Genomic DNA, 23,648 nt, shown 5'->3' on the forward strand with positions numbered 1-23,648 from the left:
GGCTCAGGTGAAATTACTTGGGGGTTCTCAGTCCAGATCAGAATACACCTCACCTTAATCGCCACTAACTACTAGTCAACATGTTGGCAGCCCAAGCTGGGAGTTGAGGGGAGGAGAGAGTATGGAGACTGAACTCTCCACTGTCACTCTAGAGATGATCCCTCCAGATCAGGGGAGAAGGTTCATTGGCAGGTCAACATTAAAATGGATTAATTGACCTTTCTTGACCGTAGATAAATTGTAGCGGGGGGTGGGAGGGAATAAACGGGGCTAACGACTTCATTTTTGTCTAAATGGGCCCATTATCTTTAGAAGCATGCTTTAAGATAACTGCAGATGCAGACAGAAGCCATGTAGTTACAAAGCACCCTAGGACCAAGCCACGGAAAGGAAAGCTTGAATTTTACATGCAGCAGCTGCTTGATATAACACACAAAGCAAATTCTGTGTGATGAAATATTAAAGTGTTACCTCTCCATAGCCACAGACCACCACTTGCTTTCCTCCAAACATCATGTCTGTTGTCCTTTTAAGGCTAAGGAAAAGTGCAAGAATTAAAATAATGGATTTTAGACACAACTCCCATGCCAGGGCATAAAACGAAACAAATGCCAGTATTTAACGGGTGACAATGATAACCTCTCACAAATAAAATCAGTACTACTGACGGATAGTTTTTTTGGGCTCAGCTGATGTGAAATTTCCTCTAACAACTATTCCCCCACACAGACAACACTCCATTTGGTGCGCGGATCATACTCCTTTTCAACAGGATGACTGGAAAAACCCCAGTTTTCTTCCCTAAGTATAGTGGGCCAAATGGATACATGTGTACATCACTTGATCTCAAGGGGAATTACATGCGTGTATTTCAAGGGCAAAATCTGGCCCATAGTTTCTCCCAGGGGTCACAGAGTGGGAACCTCAAGGCCCCTCCAGAACCAGTCTTCCCCACAGCAGCACAGAGAGCTACCAGACAAGGCATGGGGCTAGACTGAAGGAGAATTTCCTATACAATGGCACCCAGAGGATCTTTTGAATCTTGGGAGTGGCCCTGCCTTATACTCAGAGGAGACTGCTATAGAAGGAGCAGACAAACAGCGGTTTCCTGGCACAATTCTGATGATTTGTAGAAACAAGACTCTTCCTTCCAGTCTGTTTCCTCTTAGCATCTCCCTAAGAGTGTCCTACATTATAGTCTATTTTTAGCATGCAAGTAAGTAGGTTAGCAGTACAGGGAAGGCAAAATTCTCTTACATTTCCCACTGAATTTAGACAGAAATCCCTGCAGATTTAGCTGCACTCTTGCACAGATTTTCTCTGGCCAAATTTAAGAGGTGTAAGCGAGGCTTTATCTTAGATCTCAATTTACTTACGTCGATTACAATTCAACATGACTCAGCAAGATAATAAGGAGGTGGCTTTGAAGTTCTACATTGCAAACAGTCACTGATAATTAACACATTACATACACACACATGCACATAATGTTACATCCTGTGATGCCAAACATCTGGAAGCAATTCTTCCTTAGACTGTAAGACCTTTGGGGCAGGGACAGTGTTTTCATTACACATGTGTATTTTGTCTAGTACAATCGAACCCTGATCCCTGACGGGGCTCCTACGTGCTGCTACAATGTAAGTAACAATAGTTATACAAAACATTGCATTAGTCCTAAGAACAATGTAGTTTCACAAAACTACTTTAAAAGAGCCCACAGACTTTGAGATAAGTCACTCGATATCTAGGTACCAATATGCCCTGCGCCACTACAGTTTATAAAGTGGTCAGATACAATCAATCCATCCTGAACATCGCAGGAAGGCAGGGAAATATCATCCCCTTTTTGCAAATGGTGGATTGAGGCACAGAGATTAAGCAAGCTGCCCAAGGTCAGACAGTGAGTGTATGGCCAACCTAAGAATTGTACTCAGATCTCCTGAGTCCAGGCCAGTGCCTTCGTCACAAGACCACCCTTCTCATGCAGCCAAGGAAAGGGGAAAAACGAAAGCACAAGATTCACTGACGCAGGCAGAGTCCACTGCTGTGGCTGCATTTGCAGTGCTGATGGGAGCAAATCTTCTGATTTAAGGCATCAGCTGATCACCACAAGGGTCAGAAGGATCTTTGTCCCAGTTCCCTTGCACAGTGTGAGCACTACTGACGAGGTACAAGATTGGGAAATCTCTGCCTTCCACTGAAACATTAGGTTTTAGTCAATGAAGGACATGGAACGTCAGATTAGATGGACAAATGGTCTGAGTCACTAAGGCAAATCTTGTGTTCCTACAAGAAATGAAAAACTAGGTTACTTACCAGTAACCGATGTCCTTCGAGATGTGTTGCTCACGTCCATTTCACTATAGGTGAGTGCACGCCTCCGTGCATAGTTCCCGGAACCTTTTTCCCCTTAGCAGATCCCGTAGGGTCGGCTCTGGTGCCCCCTGGAGCCCCGCACACATGCCACGGTATATGAGGCACTGCCGGCCCTACGCCCCCTCAGTCCCTTCTTTCTGCCAACTCCGGCAGTGGGGACGGAGGGTGGGTGTTGAATGGACATGAGCAACACATCTCGAAGAACATCAGTTACTGGTAAGTAACCCTGTTTTCTACTTCAAGTGCTTGCTCATGTCCATTCCACTATAGGTGACTAACAAGCAGTACCTTGGAGGTGGGTAGGAGTTACCGGTGAGCTGCCCTGAGCACCGCTCTGCCAAATCCCACGTCCTCTGTCACCTGCTGGGCAATGGCGCTTGAGCCCTGGTTGAATGCGCTGTGATGGTTCCTGGGAGGGACACCCTCGCCTGCTGGTCGCAGAACTTGATGCATGATGTAATCCGCGAGGAGATGCCATCTCCTCTTCTCCTCCGAACCGTGCAGTTTAGGAAACATGGGGAGATGATTATCTTAGTTACCATGAAATTGGGAAACCACTTGGGCAGGAAGGCTGGATGTGGCCTCACTGCACCTTATCCTTATAAAATACTGTATAAGGGGGTTCCGAGGTCAAGGCCCTAATTTCGGAGACCCTCCTAGCTGAGGTAATGGCCACCAGGAAGGCTACCTTCCCTGAAGGCATGGGCAGGGGGCATGAAGCCATGGGTTCAAAGGGGGGCCCCGTGCGTCTCGAGAGGACCCGGTTGAGATCCCAGGGAGGCCCCGGGTCACAGACCTGCAGGTAAGCCTCTCCACCCTCTTGAGGGACCTGACCGACGTGGGGTGGGAGAACAACGGTCTCCTCTCTAGCTGCTGATGGAAGGCTGAAATGGCCGCCAGGTGAACCTTCAGCCAGGCCAGCGCTAGACCCTGGAGCTTTAGCTGGAGTAGGTACTCCAGGGTCGCCTGTTAAGGCGTCTGGAGCAGTCTGTCTAGCCTGATGCCATCTAAGAGGTAAACCGTTTCCACTTAGCCCAATACACAACCTGCGTAGAAGGTTTCCTGCTGCCAAGCAGTTGTTGGGCCTGCACCAAGCAGGCTCTCTCTCCCTCCATCAGTCACAGGGCCTCCAGGCTGTGAGGTGCAGGGGGTCCAGGTCCGGGTGCAACAGTTCATGAGGAACTCGTCAGAAATTGACCCAATCACGTGATCCCAGAGTGAACAGAACCTCGGACACCTCGTGTTCCAGGCCAACGCGAATAGGTCCAGTTGGGGAACTCCCCCCTTCTGGAAGATCACCACCACCACCTCTGGGTGCAACTGCCCATTGTGGCGGGGTAGGAATGACTTGCTGAGGCTATCCGCCTCTTCGTTCCTCACTCCCGGGAGTCCCTGCAGAGGGCCGAGGGGAGCGCTCCCCACTGCCCGTCTATGTAAACCATGGCTGCGGTGTTGTCCATCAGCACCTGCACCACTCTGGCTGTCGGGAATCGGAGGGATACCTTATACGTTAGGCGAATGGCCCTCAGCTCCTTCATGTTGCTGTGCAGGAGCTTCTCCTCCCCTGACCAGAGCCCAATTGCCTGAGTTGACGCTGATTTGGGCTCCCCATCCCACATCGGGAGCATCAGAAATTAGGGTGACCGACAGGACCAGTTCCTTGAACGGAACACCTTTCGTCATTGCCTGGGGAGTCCGCCACCAGTCTAGGGAGGGTTGGACGGGCGGGCAACTGTGACTACCCGGTCCAATGGGCGTCTGCTTGGCATATTAGTGGAAGACAGCCACCGTGAGACGGAGAAACGCCTGTGGCTGGGGAGGATAGACACCTGAAGTGAGCTGTTTAACTGTTGTCCGACAGGGGGCCCCTGTTGAGGGGCTGAGGATGAGCTGGGGGGTTGATTTCTACTTCAGAACCTCCTATTCCTGTCCCTATTTCTATAGTTTGAAAGGGCCTAGATGGAGGCCTTGGCTTCTGCTGCGCCTGGGGCCAGAACTGCCGCCTGGAAGCCTCAGGCGTGTACAGGCCCAGAGACTGAAGCGTGGCTCTGGAGTCCTTCAGACCATGCAGCTTTGCATCGGTCTGATCGAAGAATAGAGCAAGGCTAGTTCCAGCAACCATCACAGGCGGAAAGAAGGAACTGAGGGGACGTAGGGCCGGCAGCGCCTCATATACCGCGGCATGTGTGCAGGGCTCCAGGGGACGCCAGAGCCGGCCCTACAGGATCTGCTAAGGGGAAAAATGTTCCGGGAACCGTGCATGGTGGCATGCACTCACCTATAATGGAATGGACATGAGCAATCACTCGAAGAAAAACTTTAATATTTCCATATGACCCCTTTGAATATAAGAACGGCCATGCTGGGTCAGACCAATTGTCCATTTAGTTCAGTATCCTGTCTTGGACCGTGGCCAGTACCAGAGTTTCAAAGGGGTGGACAGGACAAGGCAGTTTTGGAGTGATCTACCCCTGCCTTGCCCTCCAGAATTCTGGCAGTGAGAGGTTTAGTCACCATGAGCATGGGGTTACATCCCTGACCATCTTGGCTACTAGTCATTGATGGACCTGTCTTCCGTGAATTTATCTAGTTAATTTTCGAACCCAATTATACTTTTGGCCATCACAACAGCCTATGGCAATGAGTTCCACAGGTTAGTCGTGGGTTGTGTGAAAAAGTATTTCCTCTTGTTTGTACTAAACCTGCTGCCTGTTTATGTCTTTGGGTGACCACTGGTTTTTGTACTGTGGGAAAGGGTAAATAATACTTCTCTATTCACTTTTTCCACTCCATTCATGATTTTATAAACCACTATCATAGCCTCCCTTAACCACTTCTTTTCTAAGCTCAACAGCCTTATCCTTTTAGTCTCTCCTTGTATGGAAACCATTCCGTACCCTTGATCATCTCTGCTTCCTTTCTTTGAACCTCTTCCAGTTCCGCTATATCCTTTTTGAGATGGGCGACCTGAACTGGACACATTATTCAAGGTGAGGATGCACCATGGATTTATACAGTGGCATTATAATATTTTCTATCCCGTTCCTAACAACATCAGCCTTTTAGACAGTTACTGCTCATTGAGCTGAGGTTTTCAGAGAACTATCCACAATAACGCCAAGATCCCTTTTTTGAGGGGTAACAGTTCATTAAAAACCCATCATTAGACTGGAAAAAATAATCCCAACTACACCTATGTGCATTACTTTGCACTTATCAGTGCTGAACTTCCTATGGCATTCTGTTGCCCAGTCACCCAGTTTAGTGGGCTTTCATCTCGTCTAAGTACACGCAAGCCTGAAAGTCATGTAGAGTGCTCTACTTAGTCACGGAGCTACATACCCATCAAGAATGGATTCTCTGCAGCAGTACAGGTTGTCAAACTTCTGCTTGGTGACAGAGTCATTGACGTTCATAGCTGGGACACAGAGTTTCCCAGCTTTAGACAATTGGTACAACCTGTTAGGAAAAAGGGAGAACATGAGAATGAAAAACAAACCGAGAAAGATTCCCCTATGTTCTGCCTCCACATGCTCTCTTCTCTCTCTTGATTAGCTGGCAAGGAGTGGCACATACCTCCAAAGTTAGCATCTACCTATGGACACCCTAGCAATTCCAGCAGGAGAGGCATGCCCCTTGTTTCATAAACACATTTATGTTTGTCCCCTCCAGAAAAACATGTCACCATCAGATTAGAATCTAGAGCATGTTATGGCCTTTGCTACTTCACATTTTTATCAAGTGTGCCACAAGTGTCTCTTGCAACGTCAGATCAATACTCTTTGTGACCTTTCAACTGAAAAATATTTGCATTCCAGAAGCCCTCCTCCCACATTTCTTACAATTTAAGTGCAAGTAGTAAGAGCTGATCACAGGAGGGAGAGACGCAAAACAGCCTTACAGAGTGCAACCACCAAGATTCATGTTTGGACCCAATCACTTATTTAAAATGGCACCGTCAGCACACTGACTGCAACATAAGGCAAGTTACACTCATGCTGCAGTATATGCTGAGTTGAACTTTTGTTACTGGCAACAGATAGAAATGTATCTCTCTATGGAAGTACTCAGCTATGATTAACTACTATGAGGATGAAAACACACACAAGATAATGAATCTACATTCTAAAATACAAACAGGAAGAGAACCTAAAAGTATTCTATTGTTATGTGTTCAAGAACTGCAAACCAGGATTTGATCCGTCAATCAGCTCCCTCACAAATACACACCGAGTACAGTTATGCCTTCTCCAGAAGACTCTTTCCTTTTGCTCTCTACTGTTTGCCACAACCTGGACAACACTTCTGCACACAAACTGCCCAACTATATTTTCTTCTTCACATTCTCTGACTCATCTACAAGCCTCAAGTGTTAGCTCCCAGCTACAGTGATTTCCCCATATGAAATGCTTCAAAAATGAAAGGTGCTCTCCTGGGTGAAGAGTCTTGCATTCCCCGTGTGTCTCCATCAGCATCCTTAACTCAGATCTTAGCCTCGCTCTTGAAGCAAGAATGTAGGGAGTTATCTTTAACCTTACTTTGCTCTTTATACATCTGACTTGCCCATATATCTGTGACCGGCATTGCTAGAATACTGTCAAATCAGGTCCTTTTCTTCACCCTGCCTCTGCTGAAATCTTAATCAGGTTTCAGCCACCACTTCCTGTCTCAACATTTTCAATTCCCTTTTACACAGCATGTCTAGATCTCTGTTCTAAACTTCAGCCAGTTCAGAGAGCTGCAGCCACACTATGCTCTCATTGCAAGAAGAAAAGACTGTCGCCTCATCCTCTGCCACCGTTGCTAGCTTCCTACCCAGCCCAATTGTTCTGTCACCGTCACTACCTTGCAAGCCACCCCCCCTCCAACTGAAACCTGACTTTCTGATTTCCTCAAACCACACACTTGCTCAGATCTTCCTTCTGACTTTGTTAGAGTATGTCTACACTGAACACTTAAGTCAACCTAATATAGGTTGACTTGATATAATACTTATATATATATTATATTAAGTATTACATAAGTATAATATATAGACTATATTATACTTGTATAATACTTATTATAATAAAACTTAAGTTAACCTAATATAGGTCAACTTAGTCACCGAAATAATTACTGCGGTGGTGCAGGCCCACACAACCCTCCTTGGGTCGGGGGTGCGCATCCTCACCAGGAGCGCTTCCACTGAGCTAAGAGAGTCAGTATGGGCTCTCAGCTCCGCTGGCAGCTACCCCACAGACTCCCAGGTTCCTGGTGGGCTGCCCCCCATCTCCGGCTCCCTGTTCGTTGCTGGGAGTGGGGAAACCGCCCAGGAGGCTTCTCGCCTCCCCGCCAGGAGTGGAGGGGAAGCTGCCCAGGGCTTCTCACCCCTGGAGAGTGGGATCCAGCTGCCCCAGCTTCTCGGCCCCCTTCCTGCCCAGAGTGGGGCAGTCTTCTCAATTTGAAATTGATAAGACATGCTTTCCTGCTGGGAGTAAGATGGTGGGGGAAGCCGTCCGGGACTTCTCGCCTCTCCATTCCCTGCTGGGAGTGGGGTCCAGCTGCCTGGGCTTCTCATCCCCAGCTGAGAGCAGGGTCCAGCTGTCTGGGCTTCTCTCCCTGGCTCCCAGGTGGGAACGGGGTCCATTTTCACCATAGCTCCGAGCCAGGAGCAGGGTCGTGTCACCCAGCTCTCCAGGGAAACGGGGGGCAGCTTGGTTCTAGCTGTCCGGCTTTCTATCAATTTCACAGCTCCCCTGGAGCTGTGAAATTGAAGAGAGCTAACAGTCGATGTAAGTAACAGTGTCTCTACAGACACTGCATCACCCTGACTACACTTACATAAGCCCTACACCTCTCATGGAGATGGAGTTATGATGTCGGTGTAGTAGGACACTTACATTGGCGGGATAAGGCTGTACGTAGATACTGACATAATTAGGTCAGCGTAAGATACCTTAGACCAGACCTGAATCACTTCTCCCACCACTCCTCTGCTTCCATAGGCTGGGCTTTGGGTGTCATTCATTTATGCTGCCTTGTCTATCTGGAATTGTCCCCCTCCCTCAAGCCATGGAGTCATTTCCTCTCACAATCTCACGCTTTCCTGGCCACTTCAGCTTGGGACTGACTCTAAGCTTCTCACTTTCCCCAAAGCCTGCTACACATTCCCCTTGCACTGTAACACCAACCCTCACTCCTTTTCTAACCACCCCTTTCTCCTCACATCCTCAGCAAGGCAGGTAAGTATTATCCCCATTTCACAGATGGGAAAGCAAGAGGTTAGATGCCTTACTCAAGGTCACACAAGGGTCATGGCAGAAGCAGAATGAGAACTCAGGAGTTCCTACCTCCTAGTCTCAGGTTCAGATAATTAGATTTTTTAAACTTATTTTTATATAGGGGAGAGTAAATGTGATTTTTTTATTTTTTAAGATCTAGCTCACACCAACAGGAAACTACCCCAAGGGTGTATTTGTAGGCTCAAAGTCCAGGCAACTGTCTGAGATAAGGCATGTCGCAGCTTGCCGTTTTCTTGTGAGTGCTGAGTTGAGTATGTGAGACACACACACACAGGACCTTTTGCCCAGAGCATAAAGCGCTTGCTGTGGATACAGCTCCATTACCTGTGGACACCAGTCACACTTTCTTCCACTATCCCCTTGATTTTCTTAAACATGTTGGGATATTTCTTATAAATCCAGTGGGTCAGGTCCCCTCCATCATCCAAAATCTGCAATGAGAAAGTTGAGCCAAGTGACTGTACTGAAATCCAGCGAGGCCACTGGCCTCCTTCATTAACAACACAAGGGGTGAATCATTCACTGAATTCCAGCTTCTGAAGCAAGTCCATGTCCTGGTACCATGTAGGCCACAGAGCCATTGCAACACCACAGACAAAGCCCAGGCAAGGACTGTGCAGTGGAGCAATGACACCTGAGTTATGTTTTTGTTTAATGAGGCTGGAGAGGCATGCTGAGGTCCTCAATATTTATCCCCAGAATAGGCACAGTGCAAATAGCAGCAGAACAGAAGCTCCTTCCACTTGCTCCAGCAGGAGGGGCCATCTCTGGAAGCGACAGGGAAATGCTTGTTGGCCATAGCCCAGTCTCTGCCTTTCTGCTCTGATTGCCAATGGCGAGGTCAACGAACGACAACTGTAATAATAGTTTAATGTTGGGAAACCCAGCATGTTTCACACAGGCCACAGAACATCCTTTAGCCAGTAACTTTTGGTCACAGCCCACCTAGGCTGGCTTTGAACGTGAAACCTAGAAGTATAAAGGCTCTTTATTGGATGACCAAGCCCCTGAACCGTCCAGTCCCGCCTTATGAACCAGGTTGCCAAAGAAGATGAAAGCCGCAGTATAAAAGACATTCCGCATGGAATGTGCTCCGCAGGGTGGGAAGTTAATAGCCAAACTTGTTGCTTTATTAAAACAATTAAAAAGGAGCCAATCTACATATGCTGGTCCCAGGTTAAATATAAGTTAAACACTCTCTGAAAAATTAATGTCTTATGAAGGACCATAATTCAGCATAGAATCCTAGAAATTAGAGACGGAAAAAGATCTCAAGCTTTCTAGTCCAGTGCTTCCCAACTGTGAGCTATGGCTCCTTTGGGGGCCCCCCGAAGAGTTCACTGGGGAGCGACGAGCGTTTGGGAACATTTGTTTAATTGCATTTTTGGTTTTTTCCCCCCTAATTAAGAAACTAATATACTAGGCTTAACCGATGGGTCTGCATCTTACGCTGCAGCTGTTACGGGGCTGGCAGCCTCTCTGTAGCCTCTCCTCCTGCAGGGGGCTTTCAGCAGACGGCCACCTTCATACAGCAAAATGTCTATAAAGTGTGCATTCCAGGAGCAAGATCTGCCACATGCTGATTTTCCTGCAGTTTCCTCAGACATCTGCTTTATACAGGTCTTTCATTAGAATCCTTCCTAGTTATAATTTTAGCAAACCAATCTTCACCCACATCACCACTCCAAGGACATTTTTTTCAGGCAAATCAACCTTTTTGAACATTAGCCCTACCATGCCTTTCTGCTGCTACTTGCAGTCAACCACAGAGTTTTTGTTAGACTGGAATGGGGCCAAAACATGGTAAGAGAAGCATCGCTGCGTCTTCACACTGCACCCTCCTGAAAAGGGACGTTTATATCCTCTGGCACAGACAATTGCTGTATCCACTATCCCAGTAGAGATCTAATCCACGCCCCATGTAGAAATATCTTCTCCTTTGATTTGCATTTTATACCTCCAACAATGCAAACCTGGAATCCTGTTAGCCTCTCATTGCAGCTGTTCGTCAGACTCTAAGGTTCTTTTTAAAATAGTTGTTCCCAAATCTCCCCCGGATCGATTTGACATACCCTTTTTTATTTAGCAGCTATTTCCCCTTCATGTGTCTGTCCCCAGATGACTTACTTAACTTTGCTTCTGCACAGAGCAGTTTGCCATCTATTAATTCAGTATTTCAATTTCTTAGTTATTCTACAGCAGATCACATCATTTCTCACCATGGAAAAATCTGGTCTCACAAAGAAATCTGGGATTTATGGCTTGAAAGTACCTACCATTTGAACTCAGGTTTTTCCCACAGCTCAACACGGGGTGGGCAGCATTTCTGTGGCACTATCCATTCAAATATCTACATCTTAACCTGCTCCAGGTCTGTTACTCCCATGATAAGAAAATCCATAACCCTTCCTCTTGAGAGAGGCTGTCAGTAACCAGGGCTTAACTTCAGCAAAGGGGTCAGTCTATAGATTGGAGGAGCCCAAGCTCAAATAGTAAGATTTCCAAGTAGTTTCCCTCTGGGCCAGGTTGAGTTTCACCAATCAGTATGAACTGGATGGTGAGGGGCCAGGAAGAGAAGCAAACTTAATGGAGCCTGCTACAGAGGCAGAGGGGAAAGCTCCCAAAGTATCTGCCATCACAGCCTGTGGGACACCTCTCCCATCACAAACCTGGCACCATGTTCTGTATTAGAAAAACTATCCACATTCCACCATCTTGGAAGCTAAGAGCTGCAACAGGCATAGAGGCAGCAAATTGCATTTCCAGTTAGGCAATCAAAGGGAAAAAAAAGCAAAGCATGACACAGATGGGATGGTAACTGTTGCCTTGTTGAACATTTCCCCCACCCAGCCCGCAAAGCAAGTCTGCCACATATACATGCCTGATCAACAGGTAGAAAGTGAAGAGTTCAGATGCGGGCCAGCTGCCCTCTGCTGGCTTGTATATGAAATAAGCACATTACTATACTGTGCTGCTACATGAGTGTGATCTGAAACGTTCCATAATATAAAGGATAGCAGCATGCTAAATGCAAAGACGAGACAGAAAATGGCAGGAATGCCTCCGTCGTGGTTTTGAGTACACAGCCTGAGCTGCCACCCCTCAGACCATCCTTGGAGTGTCCTCTATCCTTTTTCGAGAGACCTGTCTACTCAATCCAACATTGGTCTACAGTGTCTATTTTTAGTTTCTCCTCTCTTCTTCCTCTTTGGAGTTATGTTAGTTTCCAGGGAAACAATGAACTCACTGGCCTAGGTGGAACTGAGACATCAGTATGTGAATTATAAAATCAGTTTCATAAGCAATGTAAACCATGGTATGGGAATCTTGGTTTACAGCAAACATTGTCTTGTAGGTAGAGCACAGAACGGGGAGTCAGGACTGCTGGGTTCTATTCCCAGCCCTGCCACTTACTATATGTGGCCTTTGGCAAATCACTGAACCTCTCTGCGCTACATATCTGCATTTTACAGAAGGGGAAAATACTTCCCTATCCATAAAATGGCTATGAAGCTGAATTTATTATTGTTTGTAAAGAACTCTGCACTTCCTACAAGGAACTTCCATCTGAGGATCAGTAAGTACTATATCTTGTGATACTTGGAAGATCCTAAAAACAAATTGCATTTACAACAGTACACATGAAATATCTCTAACTGAGGCAAAATCAGCATACTGTGAGATCACGCCAGAAAAGAGGGAATTTCCCATCTCCTCGCAATGAAATACATGGCTTAATGTACTTTCATAGAATGTTAGGGTTGGAAGGTACCTCGGAGGCCAACCCCCTGCTCAAAGCAGGACCAACATACTTTGTCCCACTATATAATGCTAGCTTTATCTTCAAAGTATTATACAAACAAAGCCTCAACGCCCCTGCAAGGTATCCTCTCCATTTTGCTGATGGGGAGCAGAGACCAAGAGACGTGGAAGGACACCCAGTTTATCGGTTGCAAAACTGGGATTAGAACCCAGGAGCTCCAAACCCAGTCCTGAGCTCAGGCCCCATTTCCCTTGACACAGAGAGTTGAATACTGGCCCCATCGAAGTCAACGACAAAACTCCCATTGGCTTCAACAAGATCAGGATTTCATTCATAGTGTATAAAATATCACGGGCCTCCAACAGCATGGGGGAGGCAGAACACACCTAAGCTTTAGTCTCTAGTTTGGAAAGCCAGATGAAAGTGTTTCATGGAAAGGCTCTCAATGGCTCTCCAACTTGTCTATTCCGTGAATAACTTTATAAGTGAAGATTCTCTCCACAACTCCCCCATCTACTCAGAACAGCCCAATTTCCTATTGCTTGGTTCTAAAAAGAGAGGTTACTTCCCTGTAAGTAACTTGAGTCCTGTAATATGCTTGGTCTCTATGGGTGCTTCACCATGAATATATGGGCACCTGTGCACCCCTTGACTGGAGATTGTGAATAGCAGTATCCACGGGTCCACACCGACACAGGGCAGCATCTCCTGCTTCCATGTGACGGCACATAAGGAGTGCGGACTCGCTGTCACTCCAGCTCTTCTGCAAGTGGGAAACTAAAGACTGAAGCAGACGGGAAGGAGGGCGGGAGTTGCAAGGTGGAGCACCTGTAGGGAGAAAACATCTAGAAGAACTCAGGTTACTGTACAGGTAAGTAACTCCTTCTTCGAATATCTGTCCCTAGGGGGTGCTCCGCACAGGAGACTCCCAAGCAGTATTTGAATAAGGAGGTGGATGTTGAGGTAAATCCAAGACAGTTTGGAGTACGACATCACCAAAGGTAGTGTCAGCCCGGGAAGCAGGTAAAATGATGTCATGCTCGGCAAAAGTGTGACTGGAACATCATGTTGCAGTCCTGCAGATTTCTGCTATGGGAACGTCCTTCAGAAGGGCTAGAGAGGTGGACTGAGTCCTAGGGGGGCAGGGTGTATCCTATTAGCGTTGTAGCAGGTGAAGATACAACCCAAAACCAACTTTGAGTCTTTGAGTGGAAACTGGCTGTCCCTTCACCCTTTCGGCAAAGGATACGAGTCTAGGAGAGGCTCTGAAAGTCTTAGTCCTGTCAAGGTAGAAGGCGAGGGCCCCCCCAATGTCTAGTGCATGGAGACTAGCCTCCTTCCTCAAGGAATGAGGCTTTGGATAAAATACTGGAAGACAAATCTCCTGATTGATATGAAGTTACGACAAGATTTTGGGGAAGAAGCAAGGATGGGGCATGGCGTGTCTCTGTCATGGTACAGGGTAGTGTATGGAGGGAGGGAGGGAGGGAGGAAGCAGACCCCGCTGGAGCTAGGGAGCGTTCTACTAAGAGGAGCTTCAACCTAGCCTCTCTATCTTTTTGAGACCTGCCTTTGAGACCTCAGACTTACAATTTGACAGGATGCGTCTCGGAGACAATTATGCCTGTCATTATGACAGTTGGCAGGACTTGAGCTGTGGGGTTTTAGGCACAACACAGGGAAGTGCCGAAAGCACTAATGCAAGAAGTTTGGAAGAGGGAACTCCCCTTCATGCACGAGTTGTGCTAAAACGGAGAAAAAATGAACTAGAAAATAACAACTAAATAAATAAAATAAGAAACACACTATACAGAGTAAGGAAAGCAGGAAGTTGTAAGCAGTGGACTCCACAACAGTGCAGTCTCAAGCTGCAGGTGGCTGAGGAGGAACTGGAGCGGCTGTGGGGCTGCGCCTCCCTCTATGCTCTGACATGGAAGCACAAGGCTCTGCTTTGCACAGATTTGGTCACTGCTATTTACAATTTCCAGTCACGAGTGCAGGAGTGCATGCATATCTGCGGTGGAGCACCCACAGGGAATATACTTGAAGAAGAATGCTCTGTTCTTTGGACCACCTGAAAGAGTTCTGCGGATCCACAGTGCCATCCTCACAAGAAGGAACTGTGAAAAGACATCGGCCATCCTAACATTTCACAGAACCAAGAAGCCTAGTCAAACTATCATAGGACAAATGTGCCAGATGCAGGAAGGGTTTTGATTTCTCTGACACCACTAACTCAGTGATTGCCATCAATACTGATGGGTGCTTATTCCCCAAACAAAAGCCATTTATCATCTCTTTATTGCATTTTCCATGTGCATGTTTATGGATGAGGGGATGGATTTTCTGACTATTCCCCAATCCTTCTAAAGGGGATGGATAAAATAAAGTGAACAGAAGTGCACTTAATGAAAGAAAACTCTAACACATCCCAAGTAATTCAATATGAGCAAACATAAGCAATACAAATACATCGCAACATCCCTCGTCCTTTATTATTCCTCACTGTTCTGTCCAATTTAGACTGTGAGCTCCAGAGCCGAGAACCAGTCTCAAGTGTTGTAGGAATAAAACATTTGAGAACTGAAAACTATTCCACTTACTAAGTCCCAAGTTCAGGGTTCTGTGTTTTCTCTATGAGCAAAGATGTCACAAGTCATTAAAGCAAGGAGCTGCACCTTCTTTCTGTTTTGCAATCTGATACAAGAGCCCAGGACTAGTTGTCAATGTCTCCGGGGTCCTGATCTTGGCTCTGAAATTGAGGCCTTTTAAAGGGAAGTTGCACTGGTATAACCTAAGGTTTGAATTTAATATGACCTAGTTAACTGGTGCAAACTGCTGTGCGGATGCTCTTATTTTGCTTTGAGTGGTTTTCTGCAGTTTAGCTTAAGTCAGTTGGGAACAGGTTTAAAAGTTATATTGAAATAAACTGCTCAAACTAAAATAAGAGCACTTACACAGGGCTTTGAACCAGTTTAACTACATTGCTTTAAAAACTGACTTAAGTAAATCTGGTGCAACTTTCCTGTATAGACAAGGACTGGACTTGCTCCTTGTATGGTCTCTGGCAAGCGAGTCAGCTACCTCCTCCAATTCCCCACTTGTAGACAGCGATAAGTTAATTCCCTATGTTGTGAGGATCAATTCATAATTGTAAAGCACTTTGAAGATAAATGCTGTGTAGGTGGCAAGTAGTAGGATTAGTTGTTGATGAACAAACACAGAACCCTACATTCAGGGTTTGGTAAGGAACAAAATTTTAATAATTCCAAACCCTGTTGTGGAACCTATCCCAACCTCAGTCTCTCTAGACCAGTGTTTCTCAATTTTATTTCCCCCCGGAACCCTTGCGCGCCCATGCCATACCCTCCGCTGAAAAGTCGAGGAAATCTTCCTCTTTTCGGCGGCGCGGTGTAGGGTTGTTTCGGCGGCGCGCTCTCTGAGCCGTTTTCGGCGCCCTGAACAGCTGTTTGGCGGCGCCTGATTTTTGTTACTTTTGGCGGCGCGGTTCCGCTTCTTCCGCGGAACACCATTTGAGAAACACTACACTAGACTATAGTTGAGACATCAGCCTTTATAACTGCTACTACATATGCCCGATGTTTTAGATCCTTCCCAAGTGACCCACCATATTAGGCTGCCATCCTTCAACGTTCACACAGCGATCGATACACCACCAGAAGTCATCTTCAGACTCTCCCTTCCAGGCAAAGACAGGGAACCCTGGCAGAGACAGGAAGAAAGTTCAGTACAAATGGAATCTATGAAAGTGTCACCTGAGGACTAGTGCTCCCCTAACCTGGCAAAGGTGGAATGGTTGAGTTGGTGCACTGCTTCCTGTCACCATGAGAGCATCCACACTGGCAGAATCTGGCTAGAAGCAGTGCTCCAGCGGAGATCTGGTTCTTGCCTCTTTTGGCTGTGGATGTGCTACCACAGGCAGCAGGCAGGAGTGAGCCTTACTGGAGGGTGACTGTCTTGAAAGGGCCCTTCGAAAAGCCATAAAGCTAAGAGTTTGGACCCTCCCGCTAGAACTTTTCATTGTTGTTCTAGCCAGTCTGCAAAAATACCATCTTGAGGGGGAAGACCCAGAGCAGATGGAGGCAACTCTTAATTACTACCTATAGCACAGAAAGGCCATTTGCTGCCTGTGGACAGTAATATTTACAGCATATGCAATAGTTATTTACATATCAAAAGGTTTCCCAGGCAGTTTTCTTGTACAGACTGCAGAGGGGGCTAGCAATATAAGATATCAATTGTTAAGTACATTTACACTCCAGAGAAGCAAAATGTCTGACGTTTTCAAAGCAGAGCAGGGGATTGAACTGCATTACAATGAATAGAAGATGTGTAGCTCAATCCCTTGCACCGCTTTGAAAATCTTAACCTCTCCCACTAGACAAGCCACATTTCTGGCCAAGGCTGTTCAGGCTGCAGTTTGACTTACAGTTTCATTCCTTACACCTCAAACCCACAGAATTCGCTCTCCTGAGAAGTGATATATTTGCTTAAATCAACAGGAATGGCTAATACGCACCGGCAACCCTGCAAGAACACAGCAGGATGCATAGCCCAGCTTTCTAGGCAACCCTAAATAAATAAATAAATGTGTGCAGCCTGGCCTCATAACTTAGCCGGCTACATACTTGTGTGAACATACAAGGTGGAAGGGAGATGAATGAAGAAACACTGCAAAGATTTCTATCGTCTAATGGTTTATTCTACACTGAAGGGAAAACTATTTGAAAAAGCCCATCATACACTTGCGCAGTGTCCTCTTTTAAAGCATTAATATTTAAAGGCTGAAAGGAATCTCTCCAAAGCACACTGAAGAAGGCAAAACCCCTTACCACTCTCAGCCAGGGCAGCTGCCACTTCATTGAGAGTAGAATAGATGTTGCAAGCAGCCCATCGGCACTGAGCACCCAAGGCACCAAGAGTCTCCATTAGTACCTGGATCAAAGTAAAGAAGAAAGTAAGAACGGCCAGACTGGGTCAGACCAATGGTCCATCTAGCTCAGCGTCCTGTCTTCCAGCAGTGTCCAATGCCAGGTGCTTCAAAGGGAATGAACAGAATTACCAGAACATGGCAATTACCACGTGATCCATCCCGCCATCCCGTCCCAGCATCGGAAGGGAATGAGTGATGTTGCTGTCACATGAACAGCACTAAATTAGGAGGCCTCGGTGCAAATTTACTTCTGCATGAAGCCCAATATCAAGCCCTGTAACTCGTGAAACAGACTTCTATGGGCTCACTGTAGTTTCTTTAAACACTGAGGGCTTGTCTCCACGATGCATTAGTCCACATCTGAGTAGTATAAATTCCAGTGCTCACTAGTATGTTGTGCTAACTGGCCCATGGAGACCCTGCAAGCATGCACTAAAAGCTCCCTAATGCACACTACGGAACGTTAGCGCATGCCGGCAGGGCCCCACCGGCCAGCTAGTGTGCAGCATGCCAGTGTGCCCTGCAGTTTACATCCCTCTTGTGCAGACTAATGCAGCGCTGTGTAGACAAGCCCTGACAGTGCGGTCTGTGCTGTTTGAAACAGAGACCGACGGACCATGCGTCAGAGTGCCTATCATTTAAAATGAATAAATGAAATAGCAATTTCAACGTACATAGTCCATTTCATCCAGAGACGGCAAGCCCCAAAGCCCAGTCCACTGCTCTAGTCCCATGTTTCTCAACCTTTTAGGTAGCAAGTACCCCCTAACTTCTGAAAATTTTAATAAATACCCAACACTCCATTTTCCACTCTGAGAAATACAATCTTTCCCCCCTTTACCGCTGGACGACTGTATTTCTCGTACAGCAGGAGAGTTCTGAGTTGTGCAGTGCTGTGTGGCTGTGACAGATCACAAAACGCCCTGCTTTTTCTCCCCTCCTTCCTCCTCCCCTTCCTCCATATAGGAGCAAAGGTCAATGCCAGCCAATCACTATGACCTGATGGCAGGGTCACGTGGTGTTCTCCTGTCACCCACCTCCCGGGCTGGCAGTCAGGCAGCAGCCACCTGCAACTTGCCCAGGTGGCAGCTCCTAGAGACGGCCATGGGGAGCACTGCTATCCATTCTGGTGGGCCACTAGTGCCTGCTCAGACCTCACACGTTCCCGCCTGTGTGAGGACCCGGGGATGTGGGCAGGCGGCTGCTGCCCATCTTCAAGCCAGGCTGCGGGAGGCTGTCTCTCGGTTCAGAGCCGGGGTGCAGGTGGCAGCCACTCAGCTGTGAGCTCAGCTCGCAGGGGGCAGGAGGCTGCTGCCGGGCTCCCACTTGGGAGCTGGGACCGGGCGGGACGTGGGCAGCTGCTGCCCAGCTCCCCAAAAAGCCAGTGGCTACTGTCCAAGCCGGCGGCTGCTGCCTGGTGTCCCAAGAAACCGGCACTGCTGCCTAGCTTCCCAGGACTGAGACGACTGCCATCTACCTCCCAGCTAGGAGGTGGAACCGGGCAGGAAGCCGGCGGCTGCTGCCTGCCTCCCTCAGAAGTCAGCGGCTGCCACCTCCCTCCCTTCACTGGGTTTTTCGCCACGTACACCCTGCCTGTGTCTCGTGTGCCCCCAGGGGTATATGTACCACAGGTTGAGAAACTATGCTCTAGTCATTACAGCTCATTCCCTACCCATGCTGGGAAGCCCAAAAAGCCCAGGAGCTGGCCTTTCCCAGCACGGGTAGGGAAATTTGCCCTAACCACTAGATCCCACTTCCTCCTGTATTTTAACATTTTGCTCTTTTCTTAATCATCATTACTCACAGCAATGGCTCACAGACATACACATGCACTGCTTACATCTTAAAATGTATTGTCTAATGAGAGACAGACAGACAGACACATTCTTATTAAACAGACCTTTGCAGGAGTTGGCAATTCTCCTATTAAAAAAGCGATTTTGTGAAAGGAGCTGGATTAACATCTCTGCAGATGGAAGTCCACTTTGTCCCGAAGAACAGCTGCAGCGCACACAAAGGGAGTGCAAGATTCCCTTATGTTGCCCTACCCATGTGCCTTAGCCCCGGAAGGACTGAAGGCAGATTTTAGCCTTCAGGGCCTATCCATTTTTCAGCCTCCCTGCTGACACAGCCAACAAGGGTCTGAATTAGTGACAGCTGTGTTGGTGCTTTTCGGGTTGTGGACTGCAACTGTCTGGGAACTGAACTGAGACCCAACCACCCATCTCACACAGGTCACTGACCAGCCAACAGTAGGGAATGTTACAGACACTCCCAGCCTGGGCCAGACTCAGACAGGAGACCTGTGGGTCACTGGCAGCATATCCCCTCAGCAATCCCACAACCTCACCAAATCTCTGGGAAATCTATTTTTCTCCAAACCTGGCATTACGTAATGATGACTATTTCAGGGAGAGTATTTCCTGTGAGCACATGCTTTGTATACCAATGGAGTCACCCGACAGTGGAATTTAAAAAGACTACATGCTGAAATGCTCACTGCAAAGGGAAAAGAACTGAATAAATAAAACTGGGCCTTACGGCAGTCTGTGCAGTAATGTGCGTGCAGCCCACAATCTTGGCCCCAGCCAATGGTTTCTCTCCCTGAGCTCGCTTCCTTAAAGCCATAAGTGCAGGCATTTCTGGAAGGGAAGAAAACTCCATCATTAAAAAGCAAAGAGTCAGCACAAGGAAGCAGACATTCAGCACCACCACCATTCCTCGCCTTAGCACTACCGTAATTCAGTGTTGCCAACCCCAAATTCTCAAAAGCCAGGAGTCAGGCCCCAAAAAATCAAGACATTGGCTTTAAAATATTAAGATTTTTAAAAGTTAATCTGTTTTAGGTTCCTTTTACTCGCCTTCTGGTTTTTAAGTCTTTAGGGAGCAGACGAGTAATGTTTGCAAGCTTTTCTCTGCAATCAAAACAGCTAGAAATTTACTGCTCCCTCCCCAATGGAAGCTGAGATTTTCACATAATCACGTATCTACATGAGTTGGGGCTTGAAGAAAATCAAATATCACAAGACTCTCAGTAAAATCCAATAGCTGACGCTACTGCTACGGCTGCCTAAGCATTTCAAGTTTGTTATCACACCATCAGCACCCATCTAGAGAGCTGGGACTTGGATAAACCCACACTATTTGTGACCACTCTAATACTTGTGAACAATCTAGTAACTGGATTTGGCTCCTTTTCACGAGTTCTCTGAACTAATCAGGATTTTTACAACTGTGTCAAACAATTTACAAATAATAGGCAACCATCTTCTTCTGTTTGTAACAACGTGTCTTTGAAAAGTCGGTATTTTCTCTATGGTGGGTTACTTAGATCACATGGCATGTTTTTTCTGTTCTCTGATAGGCTAACCTAACTTTTATTAGCAGGAACAGTGCTTGAAGAAATCAGTGGGACACTAACCTCCCAGGAAAAGGATGGGGAACACTTTAAGGAGATGGACAAAAAGGAGGTACGGTAGCCTAAGATATTTTAGGACACCAATGTTTCTGTTCTGGGCCAGCCACTGCAGCTTCTTGTCTCCTACACCTGTTAGAGGTGCATTGTGTAGCTCTTGTAACAGCACAAAGAGACGTTTCAAGTCATTTCCTAGGACTCTTAAGTATAAAATGTTATAAGTAGAGCTGGTCAGAAAGTAGGCTTATTGCCCCCTCCTTGGAAAATTTCAACAAAAATGAAAAATCAGTTTGTCAAAGTTTTCCATGGAAAAATTAGACTTTTCAGCTGAAACACATTTTTCTCCAAAAACTGAAATATTTTAATTCAGAAACACTTCTGAGGTGTCTCATACTCTTATTCTCTGGAGTCCCTGGTCAGACTCCATTTCCCACAATGCACCCTGGTCTCCCCTTATGGTGAGGAGAGGCAGTTGCATGAAAGGTGCATTATCGGAGGTGTAGTCTGGCTGTGGAAGCTGGCACAAAACGGAAGATAGGGACATGAGAAAACACAACTACAACTCCCATGAGGCACCAAAGATGGAATATCCAAACTGAAATATTTCAGTTTTTGGTTGAAATATTTTGGGATTAGAGTTGTGTTTTGTTTTGTTTTTTTTGTTTTTTGTTTTGTTTTTTGTTTTGGGGGGTTGTTGATGAAAGATCAAAATGTTTTGCAGAAAATGCTGGGAAAGGTTCCATTAGTCAAAAACCCAATTTGCTGCTGAAAAGCAGTTTCAACAAGCCCTTGTTATGAGCTCTGCAGGAAGGGAAGGTACAAGGTATTCAGGATTTAAAGCTGTTCAGGTAAGAAGTCCAGATCACAACAAAATCGAGCTTGAGGAGCCTGCCTCCTTTTACCTTGTTCAGCAATTTCAATCTCTCGGCGCCCAAATTCTGCCTGCTTTATGTTTTTCACACAGAAATCGCTGCTGCCTTTGGAGTTCTTCTGCTGCTTGTCCCGGGGGGAGGTCTCATCATCAGAGCTGTCAGTGTATGAGGCAGCTGAAGAATAAGAGAACAAGGACACATCACTGGCAGAATAAAATATCCCCGTCCCCACCACAAGCCAAGGAATGAAATCTGTGGGGTGGAAGAAGTCAGATAATCTGCAATGGAAAGGGGGACACATGTTCCAGTTACAGTAAGTGGCCCAATACCTGAACACTTGAGGGTAAAAATATTTTGCAGTTATACATCACTGACAGACGCCCTAGAATTTGTGTCCTTTCCAATTTTGAGATGATCAGCTAATTATCTCAGATGTGTCTCTCCTGAGTAACGAGCATCTTCAGGTGTCACTCCCAATCTTTTCTCAACTGAGACCTCCCCTTTTGCTTCTACTGTCCACAACCTCAGGATCAGCCTTCACCCTGGCCCCCCCGTTCCACTTCCACATCTCCTTTATCTGTAAACTTGCCTATCACTACTTCAGCAACATCTTTTCCTTGACTGACGGTCTCCATTCATGCCTTCATCTCCTTTCATCTTGTTTGCTGCAACTCTTGTGTCTATGGCCTCTCCGAGTCCCAGCTCTCTTCACTCGCCACCCTCTTAGTCACTGGCCTCTCTGAGACTGCCTACAAGAATGCCTATTACACAGAGAGTTGTACACTAGAAACTGGACAGAGACCATCTCTTATTTCACATTAATCACCAGATAGTTGGATGGTAAAAGTCTAGTCATGACTCATTTAAGGTGCTTACGTCCACAGCCTCTGGACTCACTCAGTTGCTAAGACCTGGTCCACACCACAAAGTTAAGTCAACCTAAATTTCCTTGTATTGACCTACTTATGCCTGCATCTAAACTCAAATTTGGCTCTGACGAACGTAAGTGCCCTATTACGGTGACACAGTAAAACCACCTCTCCAAACTCCATTGAACAATGATCAACCTACTGAGGTTAACGCAGTGCGAGTGCAAACATTGTGTGACCTGTATCAACCCAACAGTCCTCCAGCGGCTGTCCCACAATGTTGCATTCCCTACAACAGTGACTGTTTTGTTCTCAGTTGTGAACAGCACCGCCCTGGGCTCAAAGACCAGAAGCAACCCTAACCCCTTTAAAAACAGCCTGCGTATTTTTTAAATGCCTTTTCCTGATTCCCCACTGTCACAAGCACACCTAGCACTTCTCCCTTGTTGTACACAATGGCCCAACCAACCATGCTGGCTCTGCGCAATAGATGCTCTCCTGCCTGAAGTAGACAGGAAGTATTGGATCTTCTGAGCCTGTGGGGAGAAGAGACTGTGCAAACAAAGCTACAGACCAGCCACAGAAATGTAGACATCTATGAAAAGTTTGCATGGGAGATGCACACCAAGCGGTACGACAGGGACCAGCAGCAATACATGAAAGCGAAGGAATTCTGCCAGCATACCACAAGGCCAGCAATCATTCTGGTATTGAGCAGCACCCCACAGAGAACTGTGTATACCTTGGAAGAGCCCAAGCCAGATTCCCGCTGTGAACAGTGCAGAGAAGGAGGGGGGAGATGCAGTGAGGGAGTCCAGCCATGCCACGAGCCAGAACCCATTTCAGACTTCCCCCAGCCTGCCAAGCCCGGACAAACCCAAGGAAAGGGAAGGGCCCTCTGTGTGCATGCATTTTCCCTTACAATGTTTAAATGTAAAGATGGCGACTGGCCCACCCCCAAGTTTAACATGACACAGATATCGACTACTCATTGTTTTACTCATATGAGCTGAGACAGCGGTACAACAAACGGAGGCAGAGTTGGTATCTGCTTTTCAGTCCCCTGTAGGGTTAGGCATGGGGAGAGGGAGGAGGGCCATGTGGAGTGCTTG

General features: G+C 46.8%; 1 protein-coding gene across 3 annotated transcripts in view; it reads right to left on the reverse strand.

Moving 5' to 3' along the window:
- The window catches only part of AHCYL2 (adenosylhomocysteinase like 2), a 183,121-nt gene that overhangs the window by 15,667 nt on the left and 143,806 nt on the right, over positions 1-23,648 (reverse strand). For all 3 annotated transcript variants that reach the window (XM_067534980.1, XM_067534981.1, XM_067534982.1), the window contains exons 3-9: positions 21,698-21,841; positions 19,922-20,022; positions 17,280-17,382; positions 16,055-16,149; positions 8,988-9,094; positions 5,722-5,838; positions 472-535 (exon numbers count right to left, since the gene is read on the reverse strand). In XM_067534980.1, the coding sequence (XP_067391081.1) occupies positions 472-535; positions 5,722-5,838; positions 8,988-9,094; positions 16,055-16,149; positions 17,280-17,382; positions 19,922-20,022; positions 21,698-21,841 (731 nt within the window). The remainder of the gene's footprint in view (positions 1-471; positions 536-5,721; positions 5,839-8,987; positions 9,095-16,054; positions 16,150-17,279; positions 17,383-19,921; positions 20,023-21,697; positions 21,842-23,648) is intronic.

Source organism: Emydura macquarii, unplaced genomic scaffold (assembly GCF_026122565.2).
Source record: "Emydura macquarii macquarii isolate MOO-44397 ecotype Brisbane River unplaced genomic scaffold, CSIRO-AGI_Emac_v2 contig_3470, whole genome shotgun sequence".
Classification (NCBI taxonomy): Eukaryota; Metazoa; Chordata; order Testudines; family Chelidae; genus Emydura; species Emydura macquarii.